The sequence below is a fragment of the Charadrius vociferus genome, unplaced genomic scaffold (assembly GCF_000708025.1).
Source record: "Charadrius vociferus isolate BGI_N301 unplaced genomic scaffold, ASM70802v2 scaffold88, whole genome shotgun sequence".
Classification (NCBI taxonomy): Eukaryota; Metazoa; Chordata; class Aves; order Charadriiformes; family Charadriidae; genus Charadrius; species Charadrius vociferus.
In genome coordinates, this window is record NW_009649619.1 from 668,010 (window position 1) to 682,717 (window position 14,708).

Below are 14,708 nucleotides of genomic sequence, written 5' to 3' on the forward strand. Positions count from 1 at the left end.
GTGTGGTCTCTATAACCCTCAAAGCAGTAACACATTCGGCTACTGGAGACATCCTTGCTGTTGGTGTACACCATACGTGCTTTCCTATACACTTTCATATAAAGTGACATATGTCAGGTGAATGAGCTCTATAAAAATGTATATTCTGTTTCCTTAACCTAATTTAAACTTTACTTGAGCCAGAGTAAAGAAAGAGTATACATGTGGGAAATTGCTCTCTTCCTTCCTCCCCTTTTTATTGAGTATGTGGTGCGGCATTTAGATTTACTATCCCTTTTCCAGTTGTTTGAGTAGTCTTTTAGCAAATGCCATTTATAAAGCACTAAGAAAGCATTTTTTTTTTTCTAGTTTATAAAAGTAACTGTAAAATTCTTAAATAAAAAAAAAGGAAAAAAGTTTTTTCTTTTCATTTTGCCTTTTGGCAAATGGATGAAACAGTAAATATTTTTCCCACTAAGGTATTGCTTAAATGTTTCCTGTTAGTGTGGGTGTTCACTTGCATTCTTTTGAACTTTTCCACAGGTGCTAGAAATGTTCATCTTAGTATTGCAACAGTGTCATAAAGAAAATGAAGACAAATGGAAAAGGTTGTCCCGGCAAATAGCTGACATCATTCTCCCAATGCTTGCAAAACAACAGGTTGTTATATGAATTTTTTAATCTGTAACCATCTAAATAATTGTTATAATATATGTATCAATAATGGCTTTGGGTATTGTGATTTTTTTATTATTATTTTTTTAACACTTAAAGACAGATTTTCTTGAAAGTGTGGTTGCAATATCTGGAAAAACAATTACTGCAGAGTAAACTAATTCTTTGAAGTGATGAATGTCATATTTATATGCATGACGTATGTGCAGTATCTTCGAGGCTGTTTCCAGATGAAGCTTATTCTACTTCTGTTACGTACATGATTATTATCAGAGCACTGAAGATTCTCTTATATTTATAGAATGTCAGAATTATTTTTTCGTAACTGCAGTGTGTCTAGTTGCATTTTTTCTTAGTAAGGAGAATGAAAAGACATAGTCCAGAAGTGCATTAATAAATCAGAGTCATGGAGTAGTTGAGGTTGAAATGGACTTCTAGATATTGTTTTGTCCTCAAAGTAGGGTCTATTGGAGCAGGTTGCTTAGGACCATATTAAGTCAAGTTTTGACAGTCTCCAAGGATGGAGCCTCCATAACCTCTTTGGGGAACTGGGCACGTCTGAGCATCTGCACAGGTGGAAAACAAATAAATAAATGAAAACCGTATTTAAATGGAATTTCCCGTGTTTCAACTTGTGCCTATTGCCTTTCATCCTGGTACTGGATATGGCTGAAAAGATTCTGGCTCTTTCTTTTGTACTTGTGTTGTCTCCTCCCCCTACTTCCCCTGGTCAGATAGTTGTACACATTGATAACGATGCCCCTGAGCCTTCTCCAGGGTGAACAATCTCAGCTGCCCCTTGTACGACAGATGCTCCAAGCCTGTAACCATCTGTGTGGCTTTCTGCTGGAATCCCCACAGTATGTGCATATCTCTTTCACTGGACTGCACACTGGGGATGGAGAGTAGGCCCTTTGTATCTGGGAAGAAAAGAAGACTCCTTTTAGGAGAGAGATTTTCAGTGCTGCTCCCTAAGCAACAGAGGATTTGTCTTCAATACAGCTTTCCTGGAGTTAGAAACACTTGCTTCATGGATTAAAAAAATAAAAAATAAAACTAGTGAAATTCTTTATATGCTTTACTCCGTGATGGAAGATCCCCACTCCCATGAGGAGATCTTACAGTTGGGGAGAGTGGGCAGTTACTGTGGAACAGGCAACAGTTTTTGAGCAAAGCAAAAATGCTGGAAAATTGCAATTGCCTTTGTTTTGTGTGAATTTGTGCATGTGCTCAACTGTCAAATTGTTTAGGCAAGATAGGGTCATCCAGATTTTGAGTCCAGTCGTTTGCTTTTTGCAGTTGATTGTTTTATAATTTATCTAAAAAACTGATCAAGTGAGGCATTTTACCTCTGTTGCTGCAATGTAATACCATTGTAGCTATTCACTTTTCAGATTATTAGGATTATTTTTTTTCTCCTAGTTACCTGCTTAAGTCTAATCACAACCAGCTTTGCTCTCTATATGTGTGCCTGGTAGGATGCGCAGGGAGGAGAAAAGTTTTTAAAAGGTAGGACAAGTCAGTCTTTTGGTCTCATTCTGAATATGGCATGTTTCTCCTAATAAAATATATGAGGTATGTATGTTGAATTTCATGTGATTTTTTCTGTGTTCTCAAAACTCCTGTGTAGGAAGGCCTGCAATGGGACTTTAATTTATCTTTCATAGCTTTTGGTTGTTCTAAATTTTGTACTGTAAGGACAGCTTTATTAAACACAGGTTGTCGTAGAAATGTTTAAAACATGAAACGGTAATTTTGTGTTGCGATTACCTTTAGTGGATAGTTACAAATTAGTTTTGTGTTTTTCTTCCACAGATGCATATAGACTCTCATGATGCTCTAGGAGTATTGAACACTTTGTTTGAAATTTTGGCTCCTTCATCCCTTCGCCCTGTGGATATGCTTTTAAGGAGTATGTTTGTTACTCCCAAAACAATGGTAAGCAGTTGTTTCCAGAGAAGAGAGAATCTGGTGGTTTTCGTGCAAAACAAAAGCGAATGTGTTTCTCTTTCTTCTTTTGCAATGTGGTGTTAAAGGTACCTGCAGCAGGTTTTAGAAGAGAGTTGGTTAGAACTAATAGGATTTAGCAACTGGGAGCACTTTATGCAGCAACATTCTGCTTATGGATTACTTGCCTTCACTTTGTATTTTGAGGATCAGGAATGAAGAACAACATACTGTTATAATAAGTTCTAGAATGCAATTTAATAAGTAAATCACATTTTTCTTATGCAAGTATTAGTACTGTTCTTGTCGTTGAGAGATTGTTTAACAGACTGAACATAGGCTTGACAGTTACCACAAGAATAGCATTTTGGAGGACCTGAACATAAAAGTTGTTTCCTGCTTGCTCCATTCACAAAAAGGTCTGATTTTTATACAAAGGTTAATAAAAATGTTTGATTTTGTAATACATTCCTGTGTTGTGTTGAATACCTTTGAAGTTAAGTCAATCTTCTGCATTTTTGTGTTTGTGTTAGGCATCGGTGAGCACTGTCCAGCTGTGGATTTCTGGAATTTTAGCTATCCTGAGAGTTCTGATTTCACAGTCAACAGAAGACATTGTTCTATCCCGTATACAAGAGCTTTCCTTCTCACCATATTTGATTTCATGTCAAGCAATTAACAGACTGAGACGTGGAGAAAATAACTTAGCCACATCAGAGGATCGCATTGAGGTTAAACAGGCCAAATATCTGCCTGAAGAGACATTTTCTAGGTATGTTGTCTTTTGAATAACTTAGGGGAAAGATTAAGATTTCTGAGAAATCAGATATATATTGTGCAATATATAGAAGTTTTACCTGATAGGAATGGAATCTGTTAATAAGTTGATATTAGAGGAGTGTGTATGGAGGAAGGAATGAGATGGACAACAGAGGGAGGAGATGAGCAGTTTGTAGTAGGGACTTTGGACTGTTCTGGTACCTCTTTTCAAGCCAGGTGAAGGACCTAATGGACCTATTAAAATGTGTGAATCTTGGACTTACTAAAATCAGGTCCAAAAACGTAACTGATTAACCCGTGCCTTCCTCCCTGTGTGGGGGCTGAAAGATGAGCCATCACCTTAGTAGAAGCCCAGGTTCTGTAATCTTGGCAGCAGATGGATTCAAATCTATTAAGTTAGTCCTGCTCTTTATTTCCTATTTTGTCTAGTTAGCTTCCCATGCTGATGTCCTCAGAGTGACAAACTTCAGGCAAAAGAAGCATGGAGAGGTGGCAATGGTATTATGTTGACATAATGTTTGTCATTAAGGCATAATGTTTTAGTGTGGTGGGAAGCATTTGAAATAGCTTTTGAAGAAAATAAGAACTTTTTATGCAAGTATGGAAATTCAGATAGAAATAAAATGTTGTTTCTTACCATTCAGCTCACTGTGAGGGTGATGGGTAGAGGGAAAAGGGGCTTCTGGACGCCCTTAATGTGACCGTATGTCCAACAGGAGTGAGTTGAGGAACAATAATGGCCAGGAGCAAGAATAGCTTTCCTCAAATGCCCTTTTTTGGTATTTCTTTAGATCTTTTGTTCCTGGCTGGAGGTTTGATATGGAACGTGTGTGGTAGAGTGTGGATAGATGAGGCTGTAGGCAGCTTAATTACTGTGATTTGCTGAGTTACCTCTCCTCAGCTGAGCTGTGGTAATTGTCATGGTGTGTTTTAGCTCATTGGAAACCACTATAAAGACAATGTAACATTTTGAATGTTTGCTGTGAAAGTGAGGTGGGCTGGTGTATGCATGCTATTGCAACTTTAGCTGATGAATATAATCATATTTGTTTTAGGTCAACCCGTTCTGTAGCATTTAATTTAACATCCTATAGCATTAACATCCTGTAGCATTTAATTTAACATCCTATTTAGGGTGAATGGACAAGGACTTCATCTTTTAGTTTTCAAACTTACTGAGTTTCATGGGCAAACCTCATCTTACTCTAAGAGATGTTGCATTGATAGTTTTTGTGTTGATTGCATACATGGTTTTTCAAGGTTCTTATTACAACTGGTTGGCATTCTGCTGGAAGATATTGTTACCAAGCAATTGAAAGTGGACATGAATGAGCAGCAACATACTTTCTACTGCCAGGAGCTGGGCACGCTGCTTATGTGCTTAATACATATCTTCAAATCAGGTAATACTTTAAACAATGCCTTTTGTTGTAGCATGCAGCGGCAGGGTGGTTTTTCAACAGTTGCTGAATGCATTGAAATACTGAGAAGAAATATGTAGGTGCTGAAGACATTCTATCCTGCTCAGCGTAAAGTACCTCACAAATTTTGTGCTTGTGCATGCAAGGCATGTTTTTCACATTTCTTCTGCCTTCTGAACAAAATGTAACTAGTGACTTTTCAGCTCTCCTTTTAACTGTCAAAAATTTTCCAGTCCAAAGATGCAAAGCATTCCAAATTTGAGGCTGTATTTCTCATGGGTTTTCTCAATTTGGAGAGTGGTAGGTATGTCCAGGCTTAAAATAATGAGTTTCTGACCACTGGTTCAGACTCATGACAAGGTATGTTACTGTTCTTTGTCATAATCAATAAAAAATACCAAAAAACCTGCCAAAACAAACAATCAACCAAAACCAGAGAAGTAGGAAAGGTAGTACTGTTCCAGCTACCTGGTCTTGAGCTCCTTTCTTCAGGTTTGGGAATTCTGCCTGAGGTGTCTTCTGCTAGATATCCAGTCTCTGGCCCTTTGGTAATTCCTTAGTCCTTAGCCTGATTCCTTAATCTTATTTTCTAATAGTGGCACTATCTTCTCATTCTTCTATTCTTTCTTTACTGTGACTGTCCTTTTTGCCTTCTGATTTTCAGCCTGCAGCTGTAATCTGACCTTGGATTACAGTAGTTGGCTGCAACTTGAAAGGTCTTGGCACAAGTCCCTGGTTCTTCATAGACTTCCTTACAGATACAGGACAAGGAACTCTGCATTCCATGTCTGTAAAATGGGAGTTACAGTACTTCACTACCTAGCAGATGCAAACAAAAAAAGTGCATACAGAATACTTTTGTTAGATGTTTAACATGATTCTGTGCTCCATTGTATCCCAACAACCTGTTTTCTTTTTTCTTTCTTTAACCTTTTTTCTTTCGAAGCTCTTCCTACAGTGTTTAGTTAAAGTCCTTTCTTGAGAAAAAAAAACTTAGTTCTGTTCGTGTCATTGCTACCAGCTTCTTCTTGCAAACATAAGTATAGGTGTAGACTTAAAATAAAGTGCTGTCTTCAACTGGTTCACTATCAAAGCTCAAAGCTTCTGCATTGCCTTGATTTAACTTTCAGTAGCTTTACTCCTAGTCTTCAGTGACAGTAACGCGTAGAAAAGTGAATGGGAAACCAACTGAATTACATTGAGAGTTTGTGGATGATGTTTTGTCTTGACGTGTCAGAAGAAAGCTTTGGTTAAAGAAATAAAGTCCTCCAAACCCCAGGATTGTGTGTGAAGAGGCACAAAATATGATGATAGTTACCAGAGCCTTCCTTGGTCTTTGTTTTAAGCCTGCTTTAGGGCACAGGACCCCGAATGTAGTGAGTAATAGTTCTGTTTTCCCATGTGTCTGTTACAGTAATAACTAAATGTTTATACTATTGATTTCTGTTACGGAGAAACATTTGAAACAAATATTATAACAAAGAACTTATGCCAAGGTGATTTGGAGTAAGCAATTAAATGGTGTCAAGCCAGGACTAATGAAATCACAAAATCAAGCTGGTGATTGAAATCAGGGAAGTGGGTTCTTCCACAGTGGGAGCTGAGAATAATGGAAAAGGAAGGCTCAGCTAGTTCTGCTGCAGTGACTGGCTTGCAAGCTGCACTGTGAGTTGTGCAAAGTTAAATATTAAAATACTCACACAGAGCACTGGGATATGTGTATTGCATGAGCTCTAGAAATGAATTTCATGAATGACTACAGTAAGTACTAGTAGTAATGTGGTTATCTTACATGGTGTGACAGAGTAGAAGGAAAGTTGTTCAGACACCTGGGCTGTATTTTCATGTTGTAGCATTTTATTTCAGGTCTAGGCTTAGGTTAGTTAATTAGTTTAGTCACTATGTGCCTGGTTTTGCAATACTTTTCTTCTGTTCAGTTAAAACCTCTATATTTTTTTTCTCTTTAAGTTATATTCTCCTAATTACAAATGCAGCTTATAGCGACTTGCATCTGGGAACATAGACTAAAGTCTTTTTTAACCACTGTTCCACTTAAATGTTTTGTCTTCTCACCCATTATAGTTTTTTTCAAGATGTGAGCCTTGCTGACTCCTGTGTATTTAACTATAGGAAGCTACCAGATTAGAAATGAACGTTTTCGGTCTGCTACTCTGAAGTTAGTAGAAATAAAAGGCATATACAAAGCAAGAAGATTAGCATGCAATGGCTTTCATGACTCTAGAAAATCACTAGATGGTGCCATTACTGCAAATGCAAGAACCTGGAATGGTAATAGCACTGGCTTGCTGCTGAGTGGGACCCGAGTTTTGAGACTCAGTAATTTTTCCTATTCTTTGCTATTTACATTGTGTATTTATCGGTCCTGGAGGCAGCTTAAACTGGTCCACATGGCTGTGGAATTTACAGCTTCATTCTTCTGAATATCTGGCAAGGCAAGCAAGCAACACTACAAATCCCCTTCATTATTCTGATTAGCTTTTGGTTTCTAACTAGTTCTGAAGTTTTTCCCCGATCTTATCTTCTCATAGAAAGTCAAAGTCCTGTACCTTTAGACAACTTCAAGTTTGTCCATTTTCCTTGTTTTCTACCCTTTGTTTGGGCATACGAATACAGAATCAGCAAGTCAGAAAGCAAAATTCAGCTTTTGTGCTGAGTGTTCAGTGTGCAGGGTAATGACTTTTCTCCACTTAAAAACATTTACATTTTGCACTTTAGAAATTGGATGGAAGGGTATCAGTTTAGTTTCAACTAAATGTATTTGGGAAGCCCTCATCTGAAGTGGGATACCTGAAGCAATCTTCCTTAGCATGTAGAATAGTAGTTACAGCATGGTTCTTAATTAGAACTTCTGTTTTTTATTTTATAAACAAACAAAAAACCCCAAAGCCTGGTATATAATTAACAAATTTGGTCAGGGTTTTCGTCTATCAGATAAACTTTTTGATGCATGACAGAGAAAAAGTTGAGAAGATAGGTTTCATTACAATTCTATTCTATCTAAAGCATTATTTATTGAGTCTGTGAGCTGGTCATTACTGGTTTACACCTGGCCCATGGGCAAACTCCATGACTTGCCTTACATTTGTAAAACCGCTTAGGCTATACCTTTTTTCCAGGAATGGTCGTGGCTTATGAAACAAGATTTGTCAGGGTACCCTGAATAATTTTAAAACTTCAGAATTCAGACTAGACATTGTTACTGTAACGTGCTTTCATTGCTTTCAGGGATGTTTAGAAGAATCACAGCTGCAGCCACCAGACTCTTTACAGGAGATGGATCTGATGGTAGTTTCTACACCCTTGAAAGTTTGAGTGACCTTGTTCAATCCATGATTCCCACACATCCTTCTTTAGTTCTCCTCTGGTGTCAAATCCTGCTTCTTGTCAATTATACCAACTACAACTGGTGGTCAGAAGTGCATCAAACCCCAAAGTAAGATTTGGTTTTGATCATCCGTAGTAGTAGTAGTAATGTGTATTAAATTTGCTAAAATTGTATTTTTTAAAATCTAGCTTTTTTTCTGCTGAGCCTGTCAGCCTGTTGAATAGTACTGTTTGGATTCTGGAATAGATAGTTCCGCATTTATTTTACGTGTATACATATTGTCTGTTCTGGTATCAGTATGTCTTTCAAATGAAGAAAATGTGTTCTGCACTCAGTTGTTCCTCAAAAGAACTGCCAGGTAATTTCTCCACTTTTAAGGCAAGAAAGGTTCATCTGTGTACTACTTTTAATTAAAATTATGGAAATAACTGTAACAAAATAGTTGCTATTTCATGTTCCTATGGAGACTTTGTATTTCAGCTTCTAGCAAATAACCCGCCAGTGCAGATGATGTACACTGTTGTGTGTATGAAAACACAATCTGATCAGTATAACTGTAACTATAGTTATATCTGTTCTCTGTTCTCAGTGGAACTGTTTTTAAATGCTATCAAAATATAGTATCAGCCCCATGCTGATTCATTAGCATCAAGCACCATAGTAACCTCACTTAACATTAGTTGTCTGAAATTCAGAGATTTGGTCTAAAATGAGTGTTCTCATGGTCTGAAGTTAGTTCTTCCTACCTGTTGGGAATTAGAATGATTTGTCCTCTAGGGGTGATAAAGATAAGCCCTATGTGGGTGGGTGTCTTTCTGTGTTAACTGTAGAGGGAGATTAACAACTGATTTGAGAGACACTTCTGATGCTTGTGCATCATGTTAAGGAATGAGTGGATCAATACTTGCTCAAATAAGAGATTCTTCCTCAGTTCAACCCCATGATGTGAAAAAATATTATTCTTATTTGAGGAAACATGAAAATACCAGGCTTATGAGCAAAGTAGGGCAACTAAAATAGCTAAGGTGACATCTGCTGTTTGTTGCTGTTATCTTTTCTTGATTTACTAGTATCACCTGTATTTTTTTCTGTGTTGGGCATCACTTTCAATCTGACACTAGGCTAAGTGCTCACGAACACTGGTTTGGCTTGAGAAGAAAATACAGTATTATGTTCTTTTATCCTACCAGAGATGCAGTACCCTGTGGCTTTCTTTAAATAACCAGTTTAGTTCTTCAGACTGTCCAAGGAAGTAATAAGCACGGAACAAAAAGGTGATATTACAATTTTTAGAAAGTAAAAAGCTGATGGAAAGCGAAGTGTCTACTTCAAAGCGCTATAATGTTTGAATGAAGTTTCTAGGAAAATAATTATTATGTATGGACATTGGTAGGATATTCCAAGCAATTTGACTGCTAATGTTTCAGTAGCCGTAATAATAAAATACAGTAATAAAATAGTAACAAAACATAATGTGCTTTCTGCAGGAGACACAGTCTTTCCACTACTAAATTGCTTAGCCCTCAGATATCTGGAGACAGTGATGAATCGGATTCAGAATCTAAACGTGGTATGTGCAATCGAGAGATAGTGAGAAGAGGAGCACTCATTCTTTTTTGTGACTATGTTGTAAGTTTTGAATTATTAAATTTTATAACTATGGTTTTGAGTTATTATGCTGACAGTCTTTCATTACTGATGTGCCTTAAATGAATCTGGTTCACAAGTGAAAACTGAAGACTTGTGAAACTAGTCATTTTATTTTCAAGTGGTGCTTCTGTAAGCTTAGGTATGACCTCATTTGGCATTTTTTTCTATTCTGAACTGAGAATTCTCTTGGCTTGTAAAGGATGCCTGGTGGGTGATAGAATTGACTGCTGAGTATCATATCCCTTACTTGTGAGGTGCACGGAGCACACTGAGTAGTGTTAGACTTCCCAACATCAGTAGCACTGCACAGTGTCAAGGAGAGAACAAATTTCTGTCTATATCTGAAGAGGAGAGGTTTTACTTTAACGTTTAACTTCCATTTTGGTCCTCTAAGGAGAGCAGTTCCTGTGGCTTTGGCCTCTTGCTGCCTCAGTATTAGCATTTGAGTTCATTGGGAATTTTTGAAGTGAATCTTCCCGTAATATCTAGTATTGCACTATGGTTTGCATTGCAGAGTAGTTTTGGGGCAAGCAAACTGCATTCTTTTCAGATTCAACTACACGGAAAGCTGTGTTTAATAAGCATTTTGAGTACTAATGGACATTCAGTCACCAGATTCAGATTAAAATCCTTCCAAACCTCTTTACTGGGGAGTATCAGCCTCTTACCATCATCTTGTTAGCTCTACAGATCTTTTCACGGTGCATTGCACTGCTTGTTGATACACAGATAGCCTCCATAGGTTTAAAATTATTTATTGACAGATCTCTTTGGATTTCCTTCTCAGAAATTATTTTTCTTGTGTTTAAGGCTAGTAGTAGTCAGGAATCTTTAAAAAGCAGCCTAAATGAAAATCACATTTTACTAAAAGACTGTATGCGTGTTTATTTCAAACAGCATTTCATTAAAAGTGGCGTCTTTGAATCAGCCTTCTCAATTTACTTGTTTCTAACCTGGATTTTTAGTGTTAAAAGAAAATAATTCACAAATTGATTATAAATCTCATAATTTGCAACAAGATCAAAAGCATTTGGAAAATTTGTCATGTAAAAATAATGATGGTGGTATTAAAATGTAGACACTTTATGCCATTATTTTAAAATAGCTACCAGAATTGTGTATGAAAAACTTCACATTGTGTCAGATAAAGTTTTTAGTAATTAAACGCTTAGCGTGGGTATTGCTGGAATCAGATTTTAATTTTTTCTCTTTCAGTGTCAAAACCTACATGATTCAGAACACTTGACCTGGCTTATTGTGAATCATGTTCAAGACTTGATTAATCTGTCCCATGAGCCGCCAGTACAAGACTTTATTAGTGCTGTTCACAGGAATTCAGCAGCCAGTGGTCTCTTCATCCAGGCCATTCAGTCACGGTGTGAGAATCTTGCAGCCGTAAGTTTAACTTTTTTACTTTTTTTTTTAAAGAATAAAGTAACTTAAATTTCAGTATGTTTAACTGATAAGTATGCAAATTCTGACATTTCTGGGTCATTTATCAAGTTCTAATTTTATTTTTAAAGTCACTTCTTAAAAAATGTAAAGAACGAACCTTACAATATGTTTGCAACTTCACTATCAGATGTGTTCTAATCCATCAAATCTATGAATTCAAATACAGTTGGTTAAGCCACTTTTGTTCCTTCCTGGATATTACCCCCACATAATATATATCTGAAGGGTGAATTAAAGCTGTAACTTTCATCTTTCATTTCAGTACCTTGGTAGCATAAATAACAGAAATACTAACTACAGAGGCAGGAATAGGAACCAGTCCATCTTCATAGGCCCTGACAACATAAAAAGGATTTGCAAGCTCATGCCTTCCCCACTGATCTGCTCCACATGTTGTATCCTCTTGGTGAGGGAAATACTGCTTCAGAAATTCAGTGCATGATTTCTGTTGATTATTTTAGCTTTCACATTAAAAGGAGTGGATGATGTTTTATAGGGATGTAAGGTTGTATGCATCCCATTTAATCTTGGGAACTCACTAGGTGGGAAATGTCATTTGCTGGGCTTCCTCTAGAGCTAATGGGAGAAGATGCTACCACACCTGAGTAACCTGGTAACATTCCCTGTCTCTTCCCATTGTCTCCGTGCAAATCTAGTGCAACTGCATTAGTGCTTTAGACATGTGGGTAAAACACTTCAAAGTTAGGTGAGATGAATCTGGGCTTTAGTGTCTAAGAATTGGTAGAATGAACGAAACTAAGTATGTTGGAATAGAAGATGTGAACATTAAGTGAAATGTTTGTTGATTATCAGAAAAGTCAGTAAAATGAAATAGCTGATACTTACAGTCTGCTTTAAAACAAGATTGGTTCCATGCGTCAAACTAGTTTGTCTTTGTGTTTCTCCTTTTAGATTATTGGTGCTCATATTTAAAAAAATAATAATAATAAAAAAATTCTTTGCACCCCCTTTTAATGCTGAGTGGCCATCGTTGTTTCGATGATTTAAACGTGCTTAAAAAATCCCTAATGCTTGTGTAGATTTCTGTACTTTCTTTTGTCTTGACTACGCTAATGTTGCTGCCTTCTTCCAGCAAGAGTTCAAGCTTCTCACCGTTTCCAAAGCTTTCTACAATTCCACTTAAGTCTCTCTAGCTTTTTTCCCTAAAAGTTTTGCTCCCTACTTTCTGCTTACTCTTTCTAAGAGTAAGCTTTTACAGTTAAACATCAAACAACTTAGTGTTCATATTCATTAAATAACCCAGTAACTCATATTCATATATAATGATTATATTGATTAGCTAGTTGTCTGCTATAGCGTTTTCTAAATGCCCTTCCCTTTAGCTTTAAGATCCTTGTATTCCAACTGATTGCTTTTTTTTTTTTCCTGTTGTTCTGTTTCAACACCTAGCCCACAACTCTGAAGAAGACTTTACAATGCTTAGAGGGAATACATCTCAGCCAGTCTGGGGCTGTCTTAACGTTATATGTTGATAAGCTTTTGTGTACTCCATTCCGTGTGCTTGCTCGCATGGTTGACACGCTGGCTTGCCGTCGGGTAGAAATGCTTTTGGCTGCAACTTTACAGGTAAAGATAAGTATATTCATTTGTAAATAAGATTGGGTAATGCTAGCAATGTAATCAAGTGAGATGATTTAAAGTACATCAAAATATGATGATGTTTAAGTGATTTCATTGGAAAGGGAATTTTTTTATTTAATATATAGATATGTGAATGTTTACATTTCACTTTATCTGCTTATAATTTTCCTAATCTGTTCAAAGTACCTATGGGTATTTTACTTATTTATGTCCTATAAAATTCTTTTGACTCTTTCCTATAGAACAGCATTACTCAGTTACCAGTTGAAGAACTGGATAGAATTCAGGAATACCTTCAAAACAGTGGATTAGCAACAAGGTAACTAATACCAGTACATGTTAAAATGCCAAACTAAGTAATGTTCTAGTACTGATTGTGTTAACTCTCTTTTCGTACCTCTGGGTTTTTTCTTAAAGATAAGATGTTCCTTTTTGGAAGTAAAACAGGAGCAAAGCCTCTCTTAGGAGATGCAGGCATATTCTGGCAAAAGGACAGTTGTGTTGGCTGAGTTGAATTTGCAATATGCTTAAGAATTAAAGCAAGCTAAAGGCTTGAAGGCATCAAATTCTGTCTCCTACATCCCACTCAGTATTTAACCTTTGAGAGACAGCAATTGCAAATTAATTCCTTGACAAAAACTACATTACTGAAAACAGCTTAATTTTCCTCAAACTTTTGCAGAATTTTGCGAGTCCAAGCTGGGTGGGCTTGGTTTTTGGGTTTGTTTCCCCCCCCCCCCCCACACCCCCAACAACTGTGTTAGAAGTTTTAACTGTTTAGTCTCCCAGCTATTTCAAAGTAAACTGCTCTTATAAGAGGGAGCAAATTATTCAGTTTTTGAAGAAGCTTTATTTAATGTTGGAAAGAGCCTAATTTCCTTCTCTTAATGTAATTGCTGTTTGAGGTTAATATCTATTGACTGAAATAAGAAATACGTCGGGAAAAAGAATCTAAAGCCCAAGACTGCAGTAGATTGATAGTAATGTGTCGTCATAGGTAACGTTACATTTGAATTTTTAAAAAACTCCCAAATATCCAAATGACTTGTATAGAAGTTCTTGAGAGCAGTAAAGGAATTAAAAAAAAAAAAACAAAAAACCAAACCAAAAAAAACCAACCAAAAAAAACCCAAACAAAGGAACCCTGGACACTGGAATTCTTAATATTTTTTTTTTTAAAAAGTTCAATTTTACTGTATTCTTGTTTGGTGTCTGTTAGAATGTATTTGTCTGCAATCAAATAATCTGTCCGCTAACTTCCATTCTTCTTAATCAATAAAAAGATTTACTGCATAAAGAAAACTGAACAGCTTGCATATTATGCTTAGGCATGTACAAATTTTAAATCTAAATTAAATTTAAATCTTTATTGTTGATGGTGCTGAGTTCATTTGTTTTGGCTATGGATAGCTGGTAAAATTTGCCGTTTTGCATTATATGACTGCATATACCCAACAAAATGCTTAAGACCCTACTGCTTTTCTCTCCCAGGATTAGAATTGGCTCACTGGATGTCTTCTATTTTTAAATGATTTACAAAACTGAGTTAGCTCTCTGCTGATGTGTTCTTGTATTTTCAGACACCAAAGACTTTACTCGCTCTTGGATAGGTTTCGTCTTATGGTAGCACCAGACACAACTAGTCCTGCACCTCTGGTTACCTCACACCCACTAGATGGAGAAGACCAACCAGCTTTAGAGAATGTAATTCTAGACAAAGTAAGGTTATGTTTAGAAAGAGTCTCTAAAAGTGCTTTGGCTGTAAACAAGCTTTTGCTTATTACAAAATATTTAAATACAGCTTATTTTTACTGTGCAGTTAAATGTTCTGAGAATTGTCAATGAATCTCAAA

At 36.6% G+C, this 14,708-nt stretch overlaps 1 protein-coding gene across 1 annotated transcript in view; it reads left to right on the plus strand.

Moving 5' to 3' along the window:
- HTT (huntingtin) overlaps positions 1–14,708 on the plus strand; it is a 79,863-nt gene that overhangs the window by 46,395 nt on the left and 18,760 nt on the right. The window contains exons 39-48 of the mRNA XM_009890544.1: positions 523–639; positions 2,470–2,592; positions 3,135–3,373; positions 4,642–4,784; positions 8,049–8,256; positions 9,636–9,777; positions 11,014–11,193; positions 12,664–12,840; positions 13,098–13,174; positions 14,436–14,574. Of these exons, the coding sequence (XP_009888846.1) occupies positions 523–639; positions 2,470–2,592; positions 3,135–3,373; positions 4,642–4,784; positions 8,049–8,256; positions 9,636–9,777; positions 11,014–11,193; positions 12,664–12,840; positions 13,098–13,174; positions 14,436–14,574 (1,545 nt within the window). The remainder of the gene's footprint in view (positions 1–522; positions 640–2,469; positions 2,593–3,134; positions 3,374–4,641; positions 4,785–8,048; positions 8,257–9,635; positions 9,778–11,013; positions 11,194–12,663; positions 12,841–13,097; positions 13,175–14,435; positions 14,575–14,708) is intronic.